The sequence below is a fragment of the Moschus berezovskii genome, chromosome 7, assembly GCF_049115385.1.
Source record: "Moschus berezovskii isolate FMDL1 chromosome 7, NW_MosBer_1.0, whole genome shotgun sequence".
Classification (NCBI taxonomy): domain Eukaryota; kingdom Metazoa; phylum Chordata; class Mammalia; order Artiodactyla; family Moschidae; genus Moschus; species Moschus berezovskii.
In genome coordinates this window covers 79,986,130-80,012,669 of record NC_142466.1, presented here as the reverse complement: position 1 = coordinate 80,012,669, position 26,540 = coordinate 79,986,130, and the positions used below count along the sequence as shown (strand labels likewise).

Sequence of the window (26,540 nt, the reverse complement as noted above, 5' to 3'; positions counted from 1 at the left end):
TCTCCAATCCTAGCAGTAGGATAGTAATCTGGCTCACCCACAGCTCCCCCTGAACCTCTCTGATTTATAGTGACTGCCACTACTCCTGCCATGGTCAATTTTTTGCCACTGATGTGACATGACTGGGCATGGAATGGAGGAGAAATGTGCATAAGCTGCCCTATTGAGCAAGTACAAGCAGCAAGAAGTCCATCACTGCCCCGGGGCATCACTGCATCCCTGACATAGGGTACCACTCCCCCACAGCATCACTGCATCCCTGCCACAGGGTACCACCGCCCCACAGCATCACTGCCCCATGCCATGACATCATGGTATCACTGACTGCCCCAGTGCCTGGTTACTGATATTATACTCCATGTCTAGGTCAAAGGAGATGCATTTGTTTAAAAGGACCATCTTTCCTGCTTGCCTGTTGCTTTCTGGGGTTTGTATTTTGAGGACAAAGTTTGCTAATTAATGCAACATTTGTTATAGAATTAAACATTAAAGAACACATGATTTTGCTCTTTCATGGAGCTAGGTGAAATGAGGAACTGATTTCACCTTCTCCTTAAAACCAGTTTCCCAGGAAGTGCTTAAGTATCACCAAGGACATAATTAAAAAAAATTTTTAAAGGCAGCATTGGCTAAGGAAGACAATTTCCATAAGCAGCCATTTTTGCTGGAGACTCACCCGACTGCTGGAAAAGATTGCTCTCTACTATCTTGGTCATGCAGTTCAGTTTCTGGCGAACTAAGTGGTTGTCAGGGATGCTCTGGATGAATTTGCAGAAGAGCAAACTAGAAGAGAAACCTGGGCAGTCAGTGGTTTTATCCTGCCTTGTTGAAGGGAATAAGCTTTTCCTCTCTCATGGGAGATTATTTGGGTGTGGAGAGGCTGACCTGGAATTCTCTCCTCAATGACCGGATAGTCTATCTCTAAGAAGCCAAGGAGAGGCCATATTCAGCGTTCACTCTAGGGCTCATCTGGGGAGCTGAGTCTGCCTAACCTGCCAAGCAGTCAGGTCCGTCACTGCTTTGTAGACCTATTATACTCAATTTCTGCAAAAGCCTTTTCTGGCTAATTCCACCCCAGTGTCAATCACCATCTGACCTGGCATTCCTGGGGTACTTAGGTGTATGGCTGGAAGCATATTATTATGTAGTTTTTTCCTATAGTTAATTTTATGTCTGTGCATTTTGTTTCTTTGGAGAAAGTGCAAACCTCTCTCAGGGGCCTTTATCTTCCCTAGAACTGAGCACAGAAAGATGTTCTGTCCATATGTGTCCATACATGTTAGAAGAATCACAGCATGTGTAGTAGCCCAAGCTGAAGCCGAGCAGGGGAGTTGCATCACCTGTTAAGAGATAACAGGAACTTCCCTGGTGGTCCAGTGGTTAAGAATCTGCCTTGCAACACAGGAGATGCTGCTTCAATCCCTGGTCGGGGAACTAAGACCCCACATGCTGTGGAGCAAACAAGACCAGGCTTTCTGGAGCCTGCGTGACATAGCCAGAGACGCCTGAGTGCCACCACTAAGGCCCAAGACAGGCAAATGATTTATTTTTAAAGAAACAATAGTTTTTGGCTATTTACCTGAGTTCAATAGGATCGAACACAAGTTTGACGTCATTAATGATGCTAGGAAGGTACTTCAAGGCTGCCCCCTGCAAGAAAAACAAAAAGGCAGATTCAGTCGTCAAGCAGGACAGATACAGAATTTCCTGCATGATCCCAAGAAGAAATGACTAATGCTGGGAAACAGGAAACTGGACACGAATGTTCTTGTGAAGAAGAAGAAAGCTAGTATTGCTAACACACGATCTCCCATCATCTTTTTCCTAAAAATCTGGACAGACAGCTTTCCATTGTCCATTTAGAATTCATTTTTCTAACCAAGGAGGTAATCAAAACCTTGACATTTCCCTCACAGAGTTGCCAGAGAGAGGAGAAAATAAAGTTCAGATCTGAGTCCTTAGGGATTACATATTTTACATTTAAAAATCTGCTAAGGATGATAATGATGGAGACTCTGGGCTTCTGGGGAGAAGGGAAGCCCTAAGAAGAAAGCTTGCTACTTGAATCATTATCAAGATCAATTGGCTAAATTCACAGAGGCCATAAAAGCCACGCAAGGGATGTCTAAAAGGGTAGCTTCTGCCAATTTTTGGATTGGGGCGTTTGGTTTTTTGATTTTGAGGTGGATGAGCTGTTTTGTGTATTTAGGAAATTATCCCTTGCAGGTTGCATTGTTTGCAAATATTTTCTCCCATCCTGTGGGTTGTCTTTTTGTTTTCTTTATGGTTTCCTTTGCTTGCAAAAGCCCTTTAGTTTGATTAGGTCCCACTTGTTTATTTTTCCTTTTATTTCTTTTGCCTTGGGAGACTGATCTAAGAAAATACTGCTGCGATTTACGTCAGATAAAGTTTTGCCTATGTTCTCTTCTAGAAGTTTTAGGTGCCATGGATTATATTTAGGCATAATTAGGCCCATGCAAAGATGCTCAACATCAATGATTATTACAGAAAAGAAAATCCAATGAGATATTTTCTTCAGAGGTCAGAAGTCTATAAACAATAAATGATGATGAGGGTGTGGAGAAAAGGGAACACTCCTACACTGTTGGTGGGAATGAAAATTGGTACAACCAATTTTCATGGAGGTTCCTCAAAAAACAAAAAATAGAGTTACCATATCATCCAGCAATCCCACTCCTGGGCATCTATGCAGAAGAAACAAAAACTCAACTCTGAAAAAACACACGCACCCCAATGTTCACAGCAACACTATTCACAATAGTCAAAAGATGGAAACAACCTAAGTGTCCATCAACAGAGGAATGATAAAGCTGTGCTGTGTGTGTGTGTGTGTGTGTGCGCGTGCGTGCGTGTGCGCGCAATGGAATACTGTGAGTAAGTGTTAGTCACTCAGTCACGTTCGACTCTTTGCCATCCCATGGACTGTAGCCTGCCAGGCTCCTCTGTCCATGAAATTCTCTAGGCAAGAATACTGGAATAGTTGTCACTTCCTTTTCCGATAATGGAATATTACTCAGCCATAAAAAGACAGGTATCATATGATATCATTTATATGTGGCATCTAACAATAACATAAATGAATTTATTTATAAAACAGAAACAGGCTCGCAGACATAGGAAAAAACCTTACAGTAATCAAAGGGGAGAGGGTAGGAAGGGATAAATTAGGATTAACAGATATACATCATGATATACAAAGTAGATAAACAACAAGGACCTGCTGTACAGCATAGGGAACTAGATTCAATATCTTACAATAACCTGCAGTGAAAAAGAAACTGAAAAAAATACATATGTACAACTGAATCACTTTGCTATACACCTGAAACTAACACAACATCATAAAGCAACTCTGCTTCAATAAAAATAGGTAGCTTGTCTTTGGGAAATGAACATTTGAAAATACAAATGTACATAAAAGTGAATACAAAGGGATTTCCCCTTTACTTTCTAGAAGTCATTCTAAAACTAACACGTTTTCCATGAATGAGGATTATTTTTTTTTAATCATGCACTGCAAGTTTTTCGTTCCCCAGAACATCCTCACCCACAGTATTAAGAGTAGCCCAAGCTGACCTTGATCTTGACAGCTTCTTCCAGTGGCCTGTCCATCAGTGAATTGAAAGCAAGAAATAATTGGCGGATTGAATTACTAAATTCATCTCCATCTTCACTTTGGCCATAAAATCTTAACAGGAAAAAAAAAAGAAGGCAGTCAGATATTCAATCTTTAAAAGACATTTTTCAATAGCTTTGTTGCCTACGTGATACTAGAGGCCCATGCCTCACTTGTCACCTCTTCACACTGCACGGAGCCATCACAAGTGCTCTAACTAAAGTGGTTCAGGGAGGAGCCCCGAAGCTGGGAAGTCATCACCACCTGGACAAAAGGAAGGTAGTGATTTGCACGTAAAGCCCTACAACAGAGCTCTCCTCCTGGTGCCCTGAAGTTGTCTGAAGGCCAGTCTTGGTGATGTCCTCCATCCCAGTGGCGTGTGGGCATTCCTGGAACAGTGCGGAACAGCCAGAAGCTACTTTGCCTCAAGTAGCAGATGAGCCCTGCCTACAAGCCCACCACCCTCAGCTGATTAGAACAATGTCCAATAAGCAGGGGACTTTCTCAGCTACCTAGACTGACAGCTCAGTCTTGCCACCTCCTGCCCTCCAACCCTCCCTTCTCTCTCACCTCTTCTAATCATTCTACCTCATCACTCTGCCACTTGAATCATTCTGTCTCATCACATCAAGATCATTTGTGCTGAAGTTTCAGATAACAGGTAGTAAAGTTCTTCAACCTAGAAATGATCTGAAACCAATCTAGTCTGTGAGTCCAGTTAGTATTCTTCTATCTACTGACCTGGCCAACCTGCTCCACAATAGGGCCCTCACAGGCCACCTCGGTCTTCACTGATACTGTGCTTCGTTTCTTGCTTTTTAAATTAAATAAAAAAAAAAAAAAAACTTTTGGCCATGCTGTGAGGCATGTGAGATCCTAGTTCCCCAACCAGGGATCAAATACACCTGCGTCAGAAGCTCGGAGTCTTAACTGCTGGATCTCCTGGGGAGGCCCTGATTCATGCTTGTTTAAGTAAGGTACCCTGCTTGTCTATCAACTGAAAAGTTGGTTTTTCTCCTAAGTAGAAATCAGAAGGCTCATGTCTCAAGAAACACAAAAGTACTGAAACTGTAGTCCAAGTGCACGTATACTGCGTGGCCATCTTACCACCAACTGATCAAAAGTAGGGATGGTTTGAACTTGGAATTTTATCCACACACACAAATACATATGCATATACATATTTATATTAGTGTCCTCCATTCACCTATAACCTATATGGTGCTTACAAAATGTGAACTCCTCTGAAAATTATTCAGAGAGTTCCTGCTAATTCTCAATTCATCCATTCTGCAGAACTGGAAAAGAACTTTATTTGCAATTTAGTCCATGAAGTATCTCAAAATGAACATGTGCAAAACAGAACTCACTTGATTTTCCTGCTCATCTTTAAATAGTCCACATTTTGGCAAGTAGCACACCAAACCTAGAAGTTATCTACAATTCTTCTCTCTCATTCTCCCACCCATTCTAACAGTAAGTCTTATGATCTCTTAACCTTAAATCGTCCAGTCTCTGCATCTCATAGGAGACAGACCCACTGGATCTCACATTTGAACTATAACAGATCATTGGAGGGAAGGTCAAGAGGGAGGAGATATATGTATACATTACAGCTGATACACATTGTTGAAACTAACATTGCAGAAACACACACAACACTGTAAAACAATTACCCTCCAATAAAAAAAAAAAGACTAAAACTTAAAACACAACAAAAACCAGCCTATTAAGTGGTCACCCAGGTTTCACTCTTAACCCCTGGCAATCCATTTTCCAATTAAGAGATGAGATGATCTTGTACTGGGTTGGCCAAAAAGTTGGTTCAAGTTTTTCCACAGCATCCTACAGAAAAACCTAAATGAAGTTTTTGGCCAACTCAGTAAAATGTAAGCCAGATATCACTACCTCTCTAACTGAAACTCTTCAGTGGTCTCCCATGACAATGACATCTGAAATCCTTACGATGACCGAGAAGGTCTTCATCATGCATCACTGCCGGCGAGGCTCCGTCCTCCCCTTCTGGATCTCTGCGCTCCAGCAACCGTGGCGTCTCCTGATTCCTCCCACAGGTCACTCGGTGACCCCCCAGGACACTTGCCATAGCTGTTCCTACTCCCCACACTTCTCTTACCTGAGACTTTCAGAGGCCAGCTCCTTGACTTTCAGTCTCAACTCAAATGCCAGTCACCAGAGAAGTCTCTCCCACGAGCTCAGCTCAAGGAGCCTTCCCAGGGCACTGTCACATCAATGCCTTCCCTCCTAGCTTTTATCTAGCTGAGATGATCTTGCGGACTTCTTATCTACCCCCCTGACCTTGATGTAACCCACAAGCATCACTGGAGCAGGAAACTCATCTCATCTGTAGACCCCCAACACCCAGAGCGTCCTATGTTTGTGACTTAAAAAAAGGAACTATGGACTCCACTGGAAATCCAATGGTTAAGACGTCACCCTCAAACACTGGGGGTGTGAGATCAATCCCTGGTCAGGGAGCTAAGATTCCCACATGCCCTGAGGCCGAAAACCAAAACAGAAACATATTGTAACAAATTCAATGGAGACCAAAAAAAATTATTAATTAATTAAAAAGGGACTAACTTGAGATTGCAGGATTAAAACCAACCTTCTCAGTGTCCTATTGCATCTATAAAATCCAAGCGATCAAAAACAACAAAATTCTGTAAAGCAATTGTCCTTCAATAAAAAAAAATAAATTAAAAAAAAATCCAAGCGATCAGAGAATATAGATTGCCAGACTCTGTCCCAGCTTAAGCTCTTCTTTGGAATGAGAAAACATCAGGGGGAAAAATAATCATAAACAGGCCATCCGGGCCTAAGTTCAACAGTCACTCTCATAGTTTCATGGGTTACCTAACTTGGCTTTTCCACTGTTATCATGCAATCTGACGTTGAAAATGATGAACATGATGTTGCTGTTCAGTCACTCGGTCATGTCCAACTCTTTGTGACCCCATGGACTGCAGCATGCCAGGTTTCCCTGTTTTTCATCTCCCAGAGCTTGCTCAAACTCACGTCCATTGAATTAGTGATGCCATCCAACCATCTCATCCTCTGTCGTCCCCTTTTCCTCTTGCTGTCAATCTTTCCCAGCATCAGGGTCTTTTCTAATGAGTTGGCTGTTCACATCAGGTGGCCAAGTATTGGAGCTTCAGCATCAGTCCTTCCAATGAATATTCAGGACTGACTTCCTTTAGGATTGACTGGTTTGACCTCTTTGCAGTCCAAGGGACTCTCAAGAGTCTTCTCCAACACCACAGTTTGAAAGGATCAATTCTTCGGCACTCAGCCTTCTTTATGGTCCAACTATCACACCCATACATAACTACTGGAAAAATCATAGCTTTGACTAGACAGACCTTTGTTGGCAAAGTTAAGAGAGAAAGAACACGATGGGCTGGATGCAATGAAACATTATGAAGGGTAAAAGAGTCAGTGGATCATTAATGGAAATTATTTTTTAAAATTTCATTAATTAAGGTTTTCTTTTTATGTTTTTATGAGGATTCTTATTGCTGGACATCAGGGTTTGGTTTGCTATACAAACTTTTAGGTAAGGGAAAGTTTCCTCAGTAGGACATCCTAACCAAATATGTGGAAATTCAGCATTAAATATGAAATACAAATACCAAACAATAAAAGACCATCTGAAAAGAGTAACAGAGGGTGAGTATATACCCCTGTGCTAGGGGAACACCACTAGCTTCTGCTAGGGAAGAAAGAGTTGTCATTTCTCCAGCTCAACTTTTAAGTCATTAAACATGTATATAAACCATAAAAATGTACAAATTCACTATAGAAACTCTGAAAATGCAGATAAAAAATAAACCTACTTAAAGTCCTCTTACCTACAGTTTTACTCCTATTAAAATTTTAGCATATTATGCATCCAGTCCTATATTATTTTTGAAATTGTGGTATTATGTTTTCTACCTTAGTTTTGAACCTATCAGGGTTATCTTGTCTCATTCAAATGCCCTATATTTGAAAGGCTGCAATATACATACTGTAACATTCATCTTTGTTCATACTTGATGGATTTCTTTGCATTAGATAAATTTTTAGATGGTTTATCACTGGACAAATGTTTTCCTCTGCTTTGAGTGTATATGTTTGATTTTTATTCACACTTCCCAATTTCCATCCTTAAACAGTTTATATTCCTATTCCTATCAGCATTAAAACACATGGCTAAATTTGTCCACTCTTACCAAAGGATGATAAAGATTTTTCACCTTTATCAACCGTAGAGGTAAAGATGGTGTATTACATTTTAACAGTATAAATTTTTTTAAAAATTTAACTGACCACTTGTTTTCTTTTGTAAATTATATTTTTTATTTGTATTGTGTAAGGATATTTATCATTCTGTAGTTGATTTTTAAGAGACTTTAATTATTAAATCTATTGACCTTTGATCTTTACTATAAGTTACAAGTTTTTTTTCTTTGTTGTTTGCCTTTAATTTTATGATTTTTAAAAATGACAACGTTTAAAAAAAAAATACACATGCTCAAATCACAGGCTTGAAACCCTCTTACTTGCAGCTTTATGCCTATTAACATTTTAGTATGTTACCTATAGTTTCCAAAGTACAAATTTGCCTTAGAAATATACTTTAACAGTTTGGAAATCCAGTAGCGATGGCATTGGGGTTGTGGGCATTCCCAGAAAATTTATTTTTCCATTTTTGATTTCTATTGTTTTTGATGGAGCAGTTAACCTAGGAATTCAAATTGCAAATTATTGTATCTGTAGGTATCTCAGCTTGAAGTCAGCAAAGAAACACAAACCTCAGAAACAAACCCTCCAAACAACTGCCACTATTTCCATCTACTTCCAACAATAACAATAGTTCATGATCCTAGATTTGCACATCCAATATCATCATGAAGCCCCTTACTATTTTAAATACAGTCTTGTCACAGGAACCTGACTTCCTAGACATTTGTCACCAACAAAGGCTCTCATTTAGGTTGCACATTGTAGCCACCTGCATCCCTCAGTCCAACTGCCACTACTGCCTTAGAAATTCTGCTGACCCAAAAGGACTCGGCGTGAACCTTTTTTAAAGGCTGCACAGTCCACCTTTAGGTTTCCCTGGTGGTTCAGTGGTAAAGAAAATGCCAGCAGTGCAGGAGACATGGGTTCGATCCCTGGATCGAAAAGATCCCCTGAAGATGAAAAAGCAATCCACTCCACTGTTCTTGCCTGGGAAATCCCATGGACATAGAAGCCTGGTGGGTTGCAGTCCATAGGGTTGCCAAGAATCAGACAGGACTGAGCAACTAAACAAGTCCACTCTCATCTTCAGATCTAAAGTTCTGAAATTAGACCTCTCCATGACCCAAAAGCTCACAGAGCTGAACATGTACACAAGGAATAAGAAAAAAATACTGTCAGAGAGGGTGGAGAGCATTAACATCGTATTACCATCACCATTACCTCAAGTAGAGTACTCTAGATTGGATGATGAACCTAAACAAGTACTTTAAGGCTTTCAAAGCAGCAAAAAGCAATTCTGTCTTGCTGGAATCATCTGCATTTGCCACGTAAAAGTTCAGTACCTTGGAGAGTTTCCTGAAAAGGATGAGAAAGAGAAAAGCGTCAATGGAGCAAAGTGGTATTCTGGGGCCTAAGGTACACTATACAAAAGGGAACTTGGCTTTCTGGGGAAGTAGAAGTCATAACTATAGTAATTATTTCTTCTAGAAATTTCTTCTTCACTGCAGTCTAGGCTTAGAGCTTCCCTTCTGCTTAGAAACAAGGGATAGTTTCTTTTCCTTTGCAGGATTCTTTTTAAAAGGATCAAGAAAAAGAGCTGAAGAGATGCGAACTGTGAAGATATTTTAATCTCTAGTATGTTATACAGGGGCTTCCCAGGTGGTGCAACTGTAAAGAATCTGCCTGCCAATGTAGGAGACAGTGGTTCGATCCTTGGGTCATGAATATCCCCTGGAGGAGGAAATAGCAACCTACTCCAGTATTCCTGTCTGAGAAATCCCATGGACAGAGGAACCTGGTGGCCTATAGTCCATAGAGTCGCGGAGTAAGACACGGACTTATTGACTAAAACAACAACATGTTATGCCAACTTTTTCAAATGTTCCTGTAAGGATGGGCTTGTCTGCCTAAGTAGCCACCTTAAAAGAAATCTAATTCCCTCCAATCTGCCCCAACTTTTTAGAATGCCTAAATTGGAGCCAGATGAAAATTTTATTGTATGGGAAGAAGAGCAGCCCAGAGTTCTGAGCATCTGAACAGATAAACCTGCTCTGGGATTGCTCTTTATGTTTTTCTAGAGTCTTTGGACTAGGCATTGTTTTAATCTTGGGCCATCTCACATTTTTGAGGGTACTGAAATTTTGAACTTTTCTTCTGGGAATCTTTTTGAGTTTTCCCAGTATTAAGAAAAATTCATAGGAATCATGTAGAATTGATCAATTATTGCTAATCAACTCAGATTACCAGAAGCACACCATTTGGAGTCCTGCATTTGGCTCTGTGTAATAAAGATCCAATGATAGGATTTCGTCTTTTTCTTTTTTTTGAGTATAATTGACTTAAAATGTTGTGTTAGTTTAAGGTGTACAGCAGAGTGCATCAGTTACACTTATACATATACCCACTCTGTTTTTAATGTTTTTCCCATATAGGTTATTACAGAATACTAAGCAGAGTTTCCTGTACTATATAGTAGGTCTTATTATTAACAGTTATCTATTTTATATACAGTAGTGTATATGTCAATCTTCCAATTTATCCCTCCCCTCCTGTATCCCCTGGTAACCATAAGTTTGTTTCCTCCATCTGTGACTCTACTTCTGCTTTGTAAATAAGTTCGTTTGTACTATTTGTACATCATTTTGCCAAGGGTCCATATAGTCAAAGCTTTGGTTTTTCCAGAGTTGGACCACAAAGAAGACTGAATGCTAAAAAATTAATGCTTTTGAATTGTGGTGCTGGAGAAGACTCTTGAGAGTTCCTTGAACTGAGAGGAGTTCAAACAAGTCAATCCTAAAGGAAATCAACCCTGAATATTCACTGGAAGGACTGATGCTGAAGCTCCCATTCTCTGGCCATCTGATGCAAAGAGCTGACTCATTGGAAAAGACCCTGATGCTGGGAAAGACTGAAGGCAGGAGAAGGGGGTGACAGAGGATGAGATGGTTGGTTGGCATCACCAACTCAATGGACATGAGTTCGAGCAATCTCCGAGAGATAGCGAATGACAGGGAACCCTGGCATGCTACAGTTCATGAGGTCGCAAAGAGTAGGACACGACTGAGCGACTGAACAACTTTTTTTTAGATTTCACAAATAAGTAAGATCATATGAAGGATTTTGTATCTTGTGGCTACTGCCTTGGAAATTCAGGCTACTGGGTGTAAAGAGCTGCCTCATTGGTTTATCTGCCGCTTCCCTGAACCTAGTGGGCATTATATCCATTGCTGATTATTGACACGTCTTTAATGTCACTTATGTTTTATTACATTTCTGAACCATTATGCAGATAAAACCGAGAACTTTCTTGTTTAGTTCAGAAAAAGACACATGGGATCAAAGGTCTGAATGACAGAGCAGGTCGGCAGGTAACCTGACAAATCAGCTGGCAATAATTGGCACCATCAGGCATAAGCCACATCGGAAACATCCCTGCCATCTCAACTATACTCCTGTCACTATCGTGTTGCTCTGCACAAAAACCAGAATGCAAGGGGCTGGGGAACAGGCCACACTGTGGTGAGCTGGGCACTGCAAGGCAAAGCTCAGGGTAAACAAGAGTCAGGTCTCATAATCCAAAGACAGAAAGAAGGCTTCACTCTGGGAAAGGTGGGGACCATTTTCTCTTATGCAAAAGAAAGAAAACTCAACCATCTTCTATCCTCTAAGCCAGTGGTCCCCAACTTTTCTGGCACCAGGGACCAGTTTTGTGGAAGACAATTTTTCTACAGACCAGGGGAATAGAAAATAGTTTTCAGGATGATTCTCATAAGGAGTTCATAATCTAGATCCCTTGCATGCACAGTTCATAGGAGGGTTCACTCCTATGAGAATCTAATGGCACCACTGACCTGATAGGAGGCAGAGCTCAAGCGGTGATGTGAGGGATGGGAAGTGGCTGTAAATACAGATGAAGTTTCCTTCAAGTGACGACCAGCCACTCACTGCCTGCTGTGGGACCTGGTTCCTATCAGATCACTGACTGGTACCAGCCCATGACCTGGGGGTTGCGGACCCCTGCTCTAAGCAATGACTTCTACAAAGCATTCACTGTGTAGAGCTGAGGGCATGACCTACAGTTCTATTGCATGTGGTCCTCCTCCACCTTCTGATTGATTCCATTGGCACCTCTGGCTGGCCCCACTGACACCCACCTCCTCAGATCTTAGGTAGGGTCCTCTGTCCTGGATCACGCTCCTAAAAACTTCAACTCCTCACCTATCGATGCTCTGGATTCTTAAGGAAGTACAGCCTTATCTCTTCCATAACTTCCCAGAGATGAGGGCCTGAATATAATCCTTTTTCCATAGTTGGAATTGTTGGATGGTTCCCACTTTCCACCAGGAAGTTTAGCACAAGGTTCTGTACTTTAGAGGTGCAGGTCCTCAGCTCATGGCCTTTTGGTTTCTCAACAACCCAGCCCCTGGAGCACAAACCGATAACCCAACCACAGACCCTTCCGGGCCTGGTACTCACACGTAGGCCAGAGTGGCGCTGAAGTGCTTGTAAATGTAGGTCTCAAGAACAGGGTTGAAATGCTGGAACTTGATGTCTCCTATCAGTGAAATAATAAACACCTGCCAAAGGTGAAAAATATAAATAGCAGTACAGCACAAACCCTGGCATTCAGTCAACAAGCTGGGTCTCAATGTATGGGGTCTTCTTTTCCTTCTTGATTATTTTGGCAGCGTCCCCAACATTACTATTCCAGAGCTGAAGAGAAGTCTCAGGTTTCTTTTTATTCAGTATGAACAGAGAGACCATGAAGTGTCAGGCACTGTGGTAAATGCTGGGAGGAAGACATTACAATCCAGCACCCCTGGCCTGAGAGAGCTGACCGCCAGAGAGAGAGGACAGGGCACAGGTAAACACGGCAGGGAAGAAAATGGAATGGGAGGGGGTAGAGTGTGGGGAGGCGTTTCCTGGGAGAATAATAGATAGTATCCCAAGGATACAGCTAATGAAATACTGAAGGATGTCTCCTCAGTGTAGTGTGGGTGCCCCTAAAACCTGAACTTCACCAGACTTCTGGGTCTCAATTTTCTGCTCAGATGTTAACTATTATCAGGTCACATCTTATCACTACCAGACACGTAACCAACAAATAACCACTTTGCACCTACTTATGATGCATGCATGCGTGCTTAGTCACTCTGCCAATTTTGACTCTTTCCAACCCTATGGACTACAGCCCACCAGGCTCCTCTGTCCATATTTCCCAAGCAAGAAAACTGGAGTGGGTTGCCATTTCTTTCTCCAGGGGATCTTCCCCATCCAGGGATGAAACCTGGGTCTCCGGCATCTCCTGAATTGCATGCGGTTACTTTACCACTGAGCCACTTGGGAAGCCCAGGTTCTGGTTTGCTGCTAAGTCACTTCAGTCGTGTCCGACTCTGTGCGACCCCATAGACAGCAGCCCACCAGGCTCCCCCATCCCTGGGATTCTCCAGGCAAGAACACTGGAATGGTTGCCATTTCCTTCTCCAATGCATGAAGGTGAAGTCGCTCAGTCGTGCCAGACAATTTTAAATCAAATTAAAGGGATTCCTTATGTCAAATGTAGTAAAATACCTCATTTTCCCGAATGAGAAAAAAAAAGGATATCAAAAAGGAAGATTTAACAGGAATCAAAGAAAAAAGGTCTTGACTATAAGTCAATCATATCCTGGTGGTCCAGTGGTTAAGAATCCATCTTCCAATGCAGGGGACAAAGGTTCAATCCTGGGCTGGGGAACTAAGATCCCACATGCCACGGGGCAACTAAGCCTGAGTACTGCAGCTAGAGAGAAGTTCAAGCACTGCAACTAAGACGCATCACAGTCAAAAATAAATAAATAAAAATTTTAAGAAGCCAATTGTATCTAACATTACTTCTGGGAATGTTGCCTCAAGAATTCATCAGAGAGATGTATACAAATAGTTATGCAGGAGGATATTGTCACCATTATTTTAAATAGTGAACTATCAAAACCCACAAAGTTGTGAGAATGAACACTAGGTTAATATGTATAACTGCTTACCAGTGCATCAAACACGAGGAAGTCATATGTTTCATCATCTGACATTTCCATCATGATGTTAAAAAGTGCATCTAGTGTATCTTGCAAAAACTGAAGATAAGAAAAACAGAGAGGTTATGTGGTGCTTTCAGTTTAGCTCCAGAGTGCAGAAATACAAGGAGAATTAGATTTCAAAAGAAGAGGTTTAAAAATAGCATTTTCTTAAAAACTGGCACACTTGCTTCCCAGTGTAGACTAAGGGTTACGTTTACACTCATTGGGTTAATTTAAGATATTGAACTAAGGATGTGATGGCTGTAGTCTTATCTGTAAATGAATAAACATACCTTCACAATCTCTCCTCCATCCACCTCCATTAACTTCTTCAAGTTGTGTTTAATATTCTGGGGGCTCGAGCGCCAATTTAACAAGCCTAACAGGTCAACTGGGAAGAACAACCACAAACCATAAGCGTTACACACAGATTTGCAGAGCAATCCACACACACAGCTCTGTAAAGATCATTGCTCCTACAGGTGGCTAGAACCTGACGCAGTCTTTTAACGTACTGTCTCTTACCTAAGTCAAAGAAAACCTTTTAGTCATCCTTCCTTCTTCACAGAGGAAAAAACCAACCACAGATGTACAAGAACCTAAAACAATTCCTGAATAGAATGCACACACCTCTCATGTAAGGTATCACCGTCTTACACATGAATCACTTAAACAACCTACCTATCTTTAATTTGCTGCACTGCTTAATTTATCCCCTGTCACTCTGTGTGTCTTGGTGGATGCAGAGGGGAAAATCATTAATTCATTTAAACATCACATCCACACTGTAGCGATTTCATTGATTTTTTTTAACTTAAAAACAATTTATTTTATATTGGAGTATCATTGATCCACAATGCTGTGTTAGCTTCAGGTGTACAGCATAATGATTTAGCTACAGTGAGTGAGTCAAAGTCACTCTGAAATGTCCGACTCTTTGCAACCCCATGGACTACAGCCCGCCATGTTCTTCGGTCCATGGAATTTTCCAGGCAAGGATACTGGATGGGTAGCCATTCTTTTCTCCAGGGGATCTTCCCTGGGTCTCCCAGGAATCAAACCCAGGTCTCGGGCATTGCAGGCAGATTCTTTACCATCTCTGAACTACCAGGGAAGCCTGATTTAGTTATAAGAATATATAATATGTATATGTAAAAAGAATATATAAATATATATGTTCTTTTTCAGATTCTATTTCCCATACAGATTACAGAGAATTGTTATAATATATAAGAATAAATAAAAATTACATAAGAATATACAAGTATACTGTAATAATATGAGTATACATGATCTATAAGAATTATATGTAAGAATATATAGTAATATATAATGCTAAAGCTGAAACTCCAATACTTTGGCCACCTCATGCGACGAGTTGACTCACTGGAAAAGACTCTGATGCTGGGAAGGATTGGGGGCGGGAGAAGAAGGGAACGACAGAGAATGAGATGGCTGGATGGCATCATCAACTCGATGGACATGAGTTTGAGTGAACTCCGGGAGTTGGTGATGGACAGGGAGGCCTGGCGTGCTGTGATTCATGGGGTCGCAAAGAGTCGGACACGACTGAACTGAACTGAAAGATATATATAATATAAAATTATAAATATATAAAAATTATATATTCATATATATGTATATATATTCTTTCTCAGATTCTATTTCCCATATAGATTATTACAGAGAACTACTCTGAGTAGAGTTCTGTGTGTTATTCAGTAAGTCCTTGATGGCTACCTATTATATAGGTATGTGTATGTTATATATAGGTATGTATATGTTTTATAGGTATGTACATGTATATGTATTTTATAGGTGTGTATACGTTAATCTCAACCTCCTAATTTATCCCTCCACCCCACTTTTCCCCTTTGGTGACCATAGAACAGATTCTGTTTCATTTTATTTAATTTTTGAGATGAAGAAACTTAAGCTTTGTGAAATTAAATTACCCGCCTTAGATTACACAACTGCCAGAGAACAGTATGAATGGAATTTAATGACAGATTTTCTGATTCCCCAAAACCATGTCCTTGCTATTCTATCATACTCCCTTCCCAGAGTTCTTCAAAGAAATAAAACAGATGGCAAATCAGATGGGTTGCTATATTGAAGAATGGTAGAACAGATGAATGGCCTGCAGGGTAACTCTGTGATAAAAATCTTCGGGTGTTTTTGGATTTAAAATGCAGAATTTGGGATCTATAAACCACTTACAATGGGCTTCCCTGGTGGTTCAGTGGTTAAGAATTCACCTGCAATGCAGGAGACCCAGGTTCAATCCTCGGGTCAGGATGATCTCCTGGAGAAGAAAATGGCAATTCAATCCAGTATGCTTGCCTGGGAAATTGCATGGGCAGCGGGGCCTGATGGACTATAGTCCATGGGGTCACAAGGGTCAGACACGACTTAGCAACTACACAACCACAAGCCATTTACAAGTCTAATGAATGTCTAGATACTAAAAGTGTCACTTTAGTGTCATGCTAAAGCAGGCATCTGGACCATTACTACTTTATCATTTTGTCTAGTGCATCAGGTTACTATTACTATTCGTAGAGCATTTTTTAGTAAGAGTATTTTTTAATCAATGGATTTGTATAAACACAGATATAAGTAGTTGAAAATGTATTCTGTTTATGAGAACAGCCAATTTGCTTCAGTGTGTCTGTTTTACTGGCATGGACATGTTTAATCCCTGGGAAGTCTCCAAAGCCTAGAGACAACCTACTGTCAACAAAATAAAATCCCAATAGCATTCACAGCAGAAGGTGCTAAGGTCCCTCCTAGGGTTCGCCTGCCAGCCCATCACAGGCAGACAGATCAACTCAATACTCCCCAAGCTGTGGCATGCTCTGAAATCATTTCCTGTCTTTACTTCCCTTTGTTTGAAATGCCCAGAAATACTATACTGCTTTGACCAAAAATTTCGTTCAGGTTTTATCCATATGCTGTTACGGAGGGACTTCCCTGGTGGTCCAGTAGCTGAGAGTCTGCCTTCCAACGCAGGGAACACAAGTTTGATCCCTTATCAGGGAATTAGGATTCCACATTCTACTCTACGGGACAGCTAAGCCCACGTGCTGCAACTACTGAGCTCGCACGCTCAGAAGCCTGCTTGGTGCAACTGGAGAGAAACCTGCGCACCACCACCAACACCCGATGCAGCCAAATAAATAATGTGTGCTTAGTCGCTCAGTTGTGTCTGACTCTTGTGCAACCCAACGGACTGTAGCCCACCAGGCTCCTCTGTCCACGGGATTTCCCAGGCAAGAATACTGGAGTGGGTTGCCATTTTTTTCCCAACCAGGGATCGAACCCAGGTCTCCTGCATTTGCAGGTGGATTCTTTATAGTCTGAGCCAACAGGGAAGCCCAAATAGGTAATAAATAAATACGCTTTAAAATTTATTTTTAAAAAAAGAAAAAAAAAAGATGTTATGGAAAAACCTAAGCAAAGTTTTTTGCCAACCCAATACTATGGATTTGGTCAGCTGCTACTTCTAACTTTTTTCCCTCTGGGAAGACATAACCAACTGTCCTCTTCTATCTGCACTCCTTGTCCATACACATGTACACTAGAACAAATAAGTAATAAGACTTGACATCTCTTTGCCTCTTCCCATAGACTGAAACACTTGAGGAGAGGGACCATATTGCATTCATTCTTAAACCCATCACAGTGCTAGCCACCGAGCAGGTGTTCAGTACACACTGGATCAAAGATTGAAGAGCAGGACGGAATCAAAACCAGTAGCCCTGAGGAAATTGGTAGTGTACACAAGACAATTCTTCACTTCTTACGTAAATACTTAAGAATAGACACTGTGACCTATCCACTAGGCACTGTCCATTCCAACTTCCCATCTCCTATTTCTGCCAGAGGCTAGTCAACCATTCTGTTCCACTGCTTACACTTCACTTCACCAGTGCTACCTAAGGAAAAGGATTCAGATACGCCATCAGCAGAGAAGAGTCACTCAGCAGATTTTAGCATCTGCCAAGCACCCACTCATCAGCCTAGAGGTTTATTCCCTAGAGATACTTGCATGCTCCATCAATGGTCATATTAAGAATGTATTTGGCAATGGTGAACCATAAGGTCTTAGGGCAAGAAAAGTGGTGGCACAGTAATACAGAAATAGGCCTAGACTCACAGTGTTTATGGGTTTCATACAGGTTGATGAATAGCTCTGACAAACTTTGTTTCATTGCTGTGTAGTATCTATCCCATTGTATGGAGGTACCAGAATTTGTTCATTCATTTTACTGTCAATGAACAACCAGATGGGGGAATGCTCTGCCAATCCAATGGTTAGGACTCCACACTTACACACCAAGGGTCCGGGTTCAATCCCTGGTCAGAAAACTAAGATCCCACAAGCCAAAGCGGCACAGCCAAAAAAAAATAATAACAACAAAACAGAAAACAAAACAATGCCCCCCAAACCAGACGGGTTGTTTGTGGTTTTGAGACGTCATAAGCAACTGTGCTGTGTACATTCTCATGTGCCTCCTGGTATCCAGGTACAGCTGCTTATCTGAGGTATAAAACTAGTGTATATTTCTGGGTTATCAGGAATGACCACCTTCAACCATATCAGATACTACCTAAATGTTATCCAAAGTTGTTCCAATCTACATCTCCATCAGAAGTATGTAAGAATTCATGATCCTCTAATTGAGAGTCCCCAAATTTAACGTAGTGATTACCTTTGGAAAAAGATTAGGACGGTAACATTTAAAAAAGAAAAGAATGACAAAAAGAAAACCCCTAAATTTTGCTACAAATATGTATTTTCAGATCCAAGTCCATTACTTATGAGTTCAGGCACAGTATTAGGTAAGGTGTTACAGAAAAACTTGAATGAACTTTTTGGCCAGCCTAATATTTCAGTTTCTTAACTCAGCATTCTGATCAGCAAATTGAGATTAATGATAGCAACATGCGTGTCTTCCTGTGCTAGGAAGTCCGTGGGTAAAATGAGACAGCTGTGAAAGCCTGGTGCCGGGCCCACACCTGCAGACACTGGACTCCCCTCTCCCTTTTCTAGAACAAATCTATTCTCACCCTCCAAACGGTCCAAAAACAAAACGATCCCATATAAATTGAGCTGTTCTAGTTTCAAAAAAAATTTATAAAGTAATGGCAGTGCATACAGGCTCTGTTTGTGACAAAGTCCAGTGGCTTTTGACCTCTGGAGTCTGACCAGCCCTCCAAAGGCTAAGGAATACACCTTTGGTCAGTCTCTGTGTAAAAGGAGAACAGATACCTTCTTGATCAGCAAACACCCTCGTAGAGTTGACAGTTTACTCATGTTCCTCACCTGCTTCTTTCTCAGAATAAACTGAACTGGTTCTTTATCATTCCCATCATTTTGGAAGAAAGCAGAGAAGCAACACTTACGATCTGCTGCTGGGAATACCGTCTTTTCATACATGCACAAGGTTGCCCTATCTGTCCCCTCTTCCTACTCCTGTCCAGGCTGACAGCAGGTGAGATGAGGAAACTGGGTCACAGTGAGATCAAGTGACTTGTCCAAGATGAACCAGCTAGTAATAAGTGGCAGAGCTGGGAACTGAACCCAGGCAACTGGCTCCAAATTCTCCTTATATATTTAAACAAAACTAAGGTTATGTTCTATGTACTGTTAACATTTTCTTATGTCTTTGTTTTGAAATACTGAGCTGGCCCAAAAGTTCATTCATGTTTCTCTGAGGATGTTACAGAGGAACCTGAATGAACTTTTTTGGCCAACCCAGTGTTTTTCACAGCCTCATATATTTCATCATTTAACATTATAGACTTTGACCTGATCCCCAACTACTGGACATCTGGATTGTTTGCCATGTTCCCCTGTTATGAATAATAGGGAAACATCCTCCTACATAAATCTTTGTACACATCTCTCATTGTCCATTTATGTTCACTTTCTAGGGGTCATAGTACTGGACCAAAGGGTTTGAAAATAAATATTTAAAATCTCTGATACACCTTAATAATTTCCGGTAAACATTATTTAACCTTGTATCAACAATTTATTTATACTTATCTTTTCTCTGACAACAGCTATATCACAGATAGTTTTGTCATGTAAGCTCAGAATGCTTTCTGGCTTAATTTTTAAGGTGTTTTTCTTTTCCTAATTAAAAGACTTTATTTTGGAGAAGGAAATGGCAACCCACTCCAGTATTCTTGCCTAGAGAATCCCGTGAACAGGGGAGCCTGGTGGGCTGCTGTCCATAGGATCTCACAGAGTCGGACACAACTGAAGCGACTTAGCATGCATGCATGCATTGGAGAAGGAAATGGCAACTCACTCCAGTATTCTTGCCTGGAGAATCCCAGGGATGGAGGAGTCTGGTGGGCTGCCACCTATGGGGTTGCATAGAGTCGCATACAACTAAAGTGACTTAGCAGAAGCAGCAGCAGCATATTTTATTTTTTGGAGCAGTTTTAGGCTGGCAGAAAAAATTAAGCCCAAAGTGCAGAGAGTTCCCAAATATCCCTTCAAGGTTGCAGAGTTTCCAGTATTATTAACATCCTGCATTACTGTAGTACCTTTATTACAACTGATGAGTCAACAGTGATAAAGATCATTAACTCAAGGCTGTCGTTTAAGTTAGGCTTCACTTCATATATTTTGTGGGTATGGACAAATGTACAGTGACATATATCCATGTATCCATTAGGGTATCATTTAGTGTATAGCTTTAGTGTCCTAAAAATCCCCTGTTCTTTGTCTGTTCATCCCTCCCTCTCTCCCCGAGCCCTTTATAATCACAGATCTTTTCATGTCTTTATAGTTTCACCTTTTTTCTGGCTTCATTTTTGGTGTGTGCTTTTACTTTCCCATAAGTAAAGCTCTAAGCCTCACTCTATTGAGTCTAGACACTTGCTCAAGTTGAAATACTATCCATATTCTCTACCCAACCTGTTTCACCAAAGTAAACCTTTAGACCCCTTCCAAAGATCAACCACGTGCTATCTGATCCTTGAGTGTCCCTTATATCTCAGCTGCTTTGTCTACCTTATCATCTCCCTAAGGCAGACCCCCAACTCTTCTCAAAGGTCAAAAGGACTAATCATTCACACAGCACAGGGGATACAGAATTTTTAAAGCAACTCCCTAAAGCATCTAACCCTTGGATAACTATATTCAGCAGGACGCCTTAGAAATTACATAGGTTAAACTAATAAGAAGCTGTTATTGGCTATCAAATTCCATGATATACACAAGAGAAGTTAAAATTGCTATCAGATTTCAAGAAGGGACAAAGTGAAGCCGACTCTGAACTGTTCAGCTGATTTTATGGAAACTCTATGACTGCTTGAGAAAAAAATGGGGAAAGAGGAGTCTACATGGCGACAGATGGAAAGGCTAACAGGAAATCCTCCCTGCTCTTTGCCATCCTTCTTGAGCAAGGGACTGATATTTGCCAGTGTCCTTCCCCTGCTACCAAAATCTATCATTATACACATCATACAAAGAACAGTATTAGAGCTCTTTGCTGCCTTGAAGGAATGAAACATAAGACCTTCAAATTTTACAGCCTCCATTAGAATACATTTGTAGGTTTTACCATATTTAAAAAACACCCAAGTGTTTTTCATCCTGGTTCAAAGATAGACAAAGAAGCCTCAGAAAAAGCTTTAGCTATCTAATAGTTCTACCGAGAACATCATGCAATGAGCAGAATCCAGACAGCCCAGGACCCCATCTCAGAGGACATATGGTCCAGTCTCCTGAATTTAACAAAGGAGCCCAGGAGAACCCAACAGAAAACCCATTCTGGTGTCATTCAGGTCACCACACCTACCATTCTGGGTGAGCTTTGTGGAACATATGAGGGTGGCAATCTGAAAGCTATCCTTTGTGCTGTCCTTGGCTGGTGCAAAGTTGGCTGCATTTTTAGATGCTTGGAGCTCCTTTTCTTCCATCTCCACCTTGGTTCCAGGCAAGGTCAGGTAGAACTTAGCATCTTCCATCTTCTTGTTGTCACCCTGCAAAGGAAGCATGTCAGGGATGCCAGAGAGTAGACAAAATCTCCTGGGTGCAAATAAAATAATATTTACCGTGAGTGCAGTGTATTTCAAGCATAAGAAACAAAGTTTTTATATTAGATCCCTTCTGAGGTGTTATGATATTTTTAAAAAATCTGAACCTAGAAATAATTTAAACATTGTATGAAAATGGAATATGTAATGAAGCAGAAATCAATATCCTAGTCTGTGTTATAAATTCGCAAATAAAGAATAAGGTTAGATTTTATTTTCTTGAACGTGTAAATTGTCACAGTTACACTTCATTGGGTCCCCTGAGAAGAAACAGCTAGTCATGGCTTCCAACACTATTTCTGAGCTCAGGAGCTATTAACAGAAATACACATCAGGCAGCTTCATCTCAGAAAAGCTATCAACTGAAAAAATCCTCCTTGATGTTACTGGACAAATGATATCTTCTCAACATCTACTTTCGACTCTAAAATCTCAGTGGGAATGATAGCTCTGCAGCACTTAGATGGAAGAATAAGGACAAAACTGATACCGGAGGAAGAGGGGCCCCGGAGCACAGAAATGGTGCCTGGCTCGTGCTGATATGAAAACCACATCCTACCACACCCACCACCTGCTAACCGAGCCCAACAGTGCAATTATCAACGCTCCACAAGGGGTGATACAAAGAACAGAAAGCCAAAGAATGACCTCTGGCTGTTCACCTCCATGATGGCATTTGCAGAAGGAGGAGGGACCATCATTTATAAAAAATAATTTTTTTTTTCCTTGGCCATGCTGCACAGCATGTGGGATCCAAGTTCCCTACCAGGGGTGGAACCCATGCCCCCTGCAGTGGAAGTGTGACTGGCGGTCCCCACTGGACTATCAGGGAAGTCCCAGGACCATCATTTATTAGACTGAAGGGGATGGGAATCCATGAAGCTAGTGTGACCACAGTCCTCTGGGATTCCAGACTGGTAGGTGCGAACACATATAGCTCTATAGAGAAGTTTCTGATAGTTATACACGAACTCTAAAAGGAGTTTTCAGAATCACGTTCAGAGGGAGTAAGGAGGTCCTCAGCCTCTTTCTTTAGCACCACCTTATACACCACCAGATCGTGCCTCCCGTCCTGCAGAGTGGTGCCATTTACGTTCATCAGCTTCACAAAGGACACGCCAAAGGCTCGCTCTGATTTATCTCTGGCTGAAAAGACAAGAATATATGTCTGAGCGGGGCAGAAGGATACCAGGGAGTGATAGCTATGACAGCTGATGGCACACTGTGCTCTGCAGTCAGGTGTCTGACCGCACTCTAATTAGTTCAGAGAGCTTCAATAAGCCATATGGATTATGCATGTCACTGGCTCCCTGAAGGAAATAGTTCCTTAACTGAAATCTTCTGGTGCCCCCTACACATACCATGTTCTTCCTATACTTATGAATGAATGACACCAGAATCCACTCAAACATCCAATCAGAACAAGTATCGACACTGACCCCACCCCCAGGCTAACTCCACATCCTGAGAGCCTCTGGACACCTTTTCTCTCCATTCCTGCTGTTCCCTCCTGAGTCCAGGCCACCCTCATCACTTCCCTGTATTCCCATAAGCCCTTCATAACCGGTCTCTCTGTCTTTAGCCCTTCACCACGCATCTCTCCACGCTTTGATATGAATTTCCAAAATCAAACCTCATCAGGTCAAATGCCATGCTTCCAAACCATCCCATGGTCTATCTCACTACTGCTATTTTAAAACAGACTCAGTATGTATGTATGTATTGATCTTTCTGTATTTATGTATTTATTTAGTTATATTTTGCTGCGCTGGGTCTTTGGTGCTGTGCATGGGCTTTCTCTAGCTGTGGTGAGCAAGGACTACTCTCTAGTTGTGTATGGGCTTCTCATTGCAGTAGCTTCTCTTGTTTTGGAGCATAGGCTCTAGAGCACAGGCTAAGTAATTGTGGTGCATGGGCTTAGCTGCGCCTCAGCAAGTAGGATCTTCTGGACCAGAGATGAAATCCGTGACCCCGGCATTGGTAGGCAGATTCCTAGCCACTGGACCACCAGGGAAGTACCTCAGCAAGTATTTTACTTATTATATTTCAATGTTTGTGGACAGCAAGAAGATCAAACCAGTCAATCCTAAAGGAAATCAATCCGGAACATTCACGGGAAGGACTGATGCTGAAGATCCAATATTTGGCCACCTGATGCGAAGAGCCCACTCATTGGAAAAGACCCTGATGCTGGGAAAGACTGAGGGCAGAAGGAGAAGGGGGCAACAGAGGATGAGATGGTTGGATGGCATCACCGACTCCATGGACATGAGCTTGAGCAAACTCCGGGAGACAGAGAAGGACAGGGAAGCGTGCTGTGCTGCAGTCCGTGGGGTTGCAGAGTCAGACACGACTTAGCCACTGAACAGCAATAACAAGGTTGTGATGCCATCTAAGGTTTCTGTTCCTCTCTTTTTCCAAGATGCCAATGTGCCAGGAAAAGGGGTTATGTGCTTCTTGTGGCATCTGGGAAGGAGAATTCAGCCTCTTGAGGAAGGAAAGGGCCTCCCTCCTGGTCTTCAGAGTTGGCCTCTGAGCTCACCATGTCCCCTACTCAGATGTCTATGGCTGGGGTGACTCGTGGCCCCTTCTCACCACAGGCATGCCTCTAGGCTCTGCTAGGTCTCGTGTGTCCCCAGACTGGCTGAGCAGGTATCTGTTATGAAAAGATTATACTATAGTTTGTTCATATGTTCTCCTTTTGATGGCCACTTGGGCTGTGTCCAGTTTGGTTGGGGATACCATGACTAAAGCTGTTATAAATAGATACCAAATCACCACCACCACCTATACTTGCAATCCCCAATCTTTTTGGCACCAGGGACTGGTTTCATGGAAGATAATTTCTCCACAAACCAGGGGCAGAGGGGGATGGTTTCAGGATGATTCAAATGCATTACATTTATTATGTACTTTATTTCTATTATTATTGCATCACCTTTACCTCAGATCATCAGGCATTAGACTCCAGAAGTTAGGGACTACTGACCTATACAACACTCTTTTATGGCTCCTCTACAAGATGGTCTAAAAGAACCTTCACTGTTCATGATCCTGCTCCAGCCTGCCTGGAATCAGACTGCCGAGGTGTCAATCTGGGCTCTTACTAGCCCTGTGACCTTGGGCAAAGTGAAAGTAAAAGTCACTCAGTCATGTCCAACTCTTTGCAACCCCATGGACTTCTCCATGGAATTCTCCAGGCCAGAATACTGGAGTAGGTAGCTGTTCCCTTCTCCAGGGGATCTTCCCAACCCAGTGATCTAACCCAGCTGAGCCACCAGGGAAAACCAAGAATACTGGAGTGTATAGCCTATCCCTTCTCCAGGAGATCTTCCCAGGAATAGAATCAGGTTCTCCTGCGTTGCAAGGGGACTCTTTACCAGCTGAGCTACCAGGGAAGCCCAACCTTGGGCCTAACATCTCTGTGTACAGATGAGGATAAAAGTAGTATGGATCTTATCAGACTACTGTAGATACTAAACAAGATAGTGCATAAATATAAATACCACATGGTATTTGGTACAAACTAAGAGCTTGAAAAATGCTCCTTTAGTATAATGCAGAACTGGACGAAATTGCTAATATTTGACTATCTGCTACTGACCTATAAAACTGGCACTTTAAGATGGCTCAATTTAATATTATAATTGCTCCCACTTCAGCCTCCCTTTGCTTTTTCAAACACATTTCTCCACCATCACCCTTCGCTGGGCTAACCTCTGCTTATATTCGAGGCTCAGACAGGATATAGGAAATCTTAGGAGTAAATCCCCAGGCAGGGTTGGGTGCTAGGCTTACAACTCCACGTTTGCTGCTGTAACACGTCACACTGATCTGACCTTCATCATCTGTTTTCATACTCATCTTTCTAACTAGATCACAGAGACTTTTCAGAGCAGTGCCTGAGTCCTGTCTGCTATTATCTATTGAGGGCCTGGCCTGCAGTCTGGTAGGTAGACGGCAGCCAAAAATTTCAGTTTGGAAGGAAGGGCTGGACTTTCATGCAGTGCTGAATAAGAACAACACTTCCAGACACAGTGTGACCAATCAGAAAATAAACAATATTCTCCTTTGTTCATACTTTAGAAAAGTCAGCTCATGAACTGTGATCTAAAATTTGAAATAGTTCTTTCATGAAAAAGAAGAAATTTGGGAAACTAGAGATTAAACACTTTTCTGGCTTCAGGATTTCTCAGCAATATGACAACATACACTGTGAATGCCTAAGAGGAAAATATAATACACAAGCATTTCTTATCTCTATCCAACTGTGAAACTCATTGTGTCAGAGAGCATCTATTAGCATCTTAGAGAACCTTAGTACTCACAGAACACATTTTGGGAAAATTCTGATACAGAATGAACAACACAAATCCTGGAAACCCAGAAAAATTCATTAAAAAATATTTCCTTAGCACCAATGAATCCTGAGATAAAGATGCCAATTATCTTGTTCTACAGACACAAAAGTGCCGTCAAGCAGGGTATTTTTGATGAAAGATACTGTTTTGATGAAAGTATGTCATAGACCTCCTAATACTTAC

The 26,540-nt window shown here is 41.6% G+C and overlaps 1 protein-coding gene across 1 annotated transcript in view; it reads right to left on the bottom strand.

Moving 5' to 3' along the window:
• Positions 1-26,540, bottom strand: part of DOCK5 (dedicator of cytokinesis 5) — a 270,685-nt gene that overhangs the window by 75,100 nt on the left and 169,045 nt on the right. Inside the window, exons 17-25 of the mRNA XM_088838043.1 lie at positions 23,039-23,142; positions 21,759-21,942; positions 14,229-14,326; positions 13,903-13,992; positions 12,359-12,459; positions 9,104-9,238; positions 3,598-3,709; positions 1,580-1,650; positions 677-783 (exon numbers count right to left, since the gene is read on the bottom strand). Coding sequence (XP_088694169.1) covers positions 677-783; positions 1,580-1,650; positions 3,598-3,709; positions 9,104-9,238; positions 12,359-12,459; positions 13,903-13,992; positions 14,229-14,326; positions 21,759-21,942; positions 23,039-23,142 — 1,002 coding nt within the window. The remainder of the gene's footprint in view (positions 1-676; positions 784-1,579; positions 1,651-3,597; positions 3,710-9,103; positions 9,239-12,358; positions 12,460-13,902; positions 13,993-14,228; positions 14,327-21,758; positions 21,943-23,038; positions 23,143-26,540) is intronic.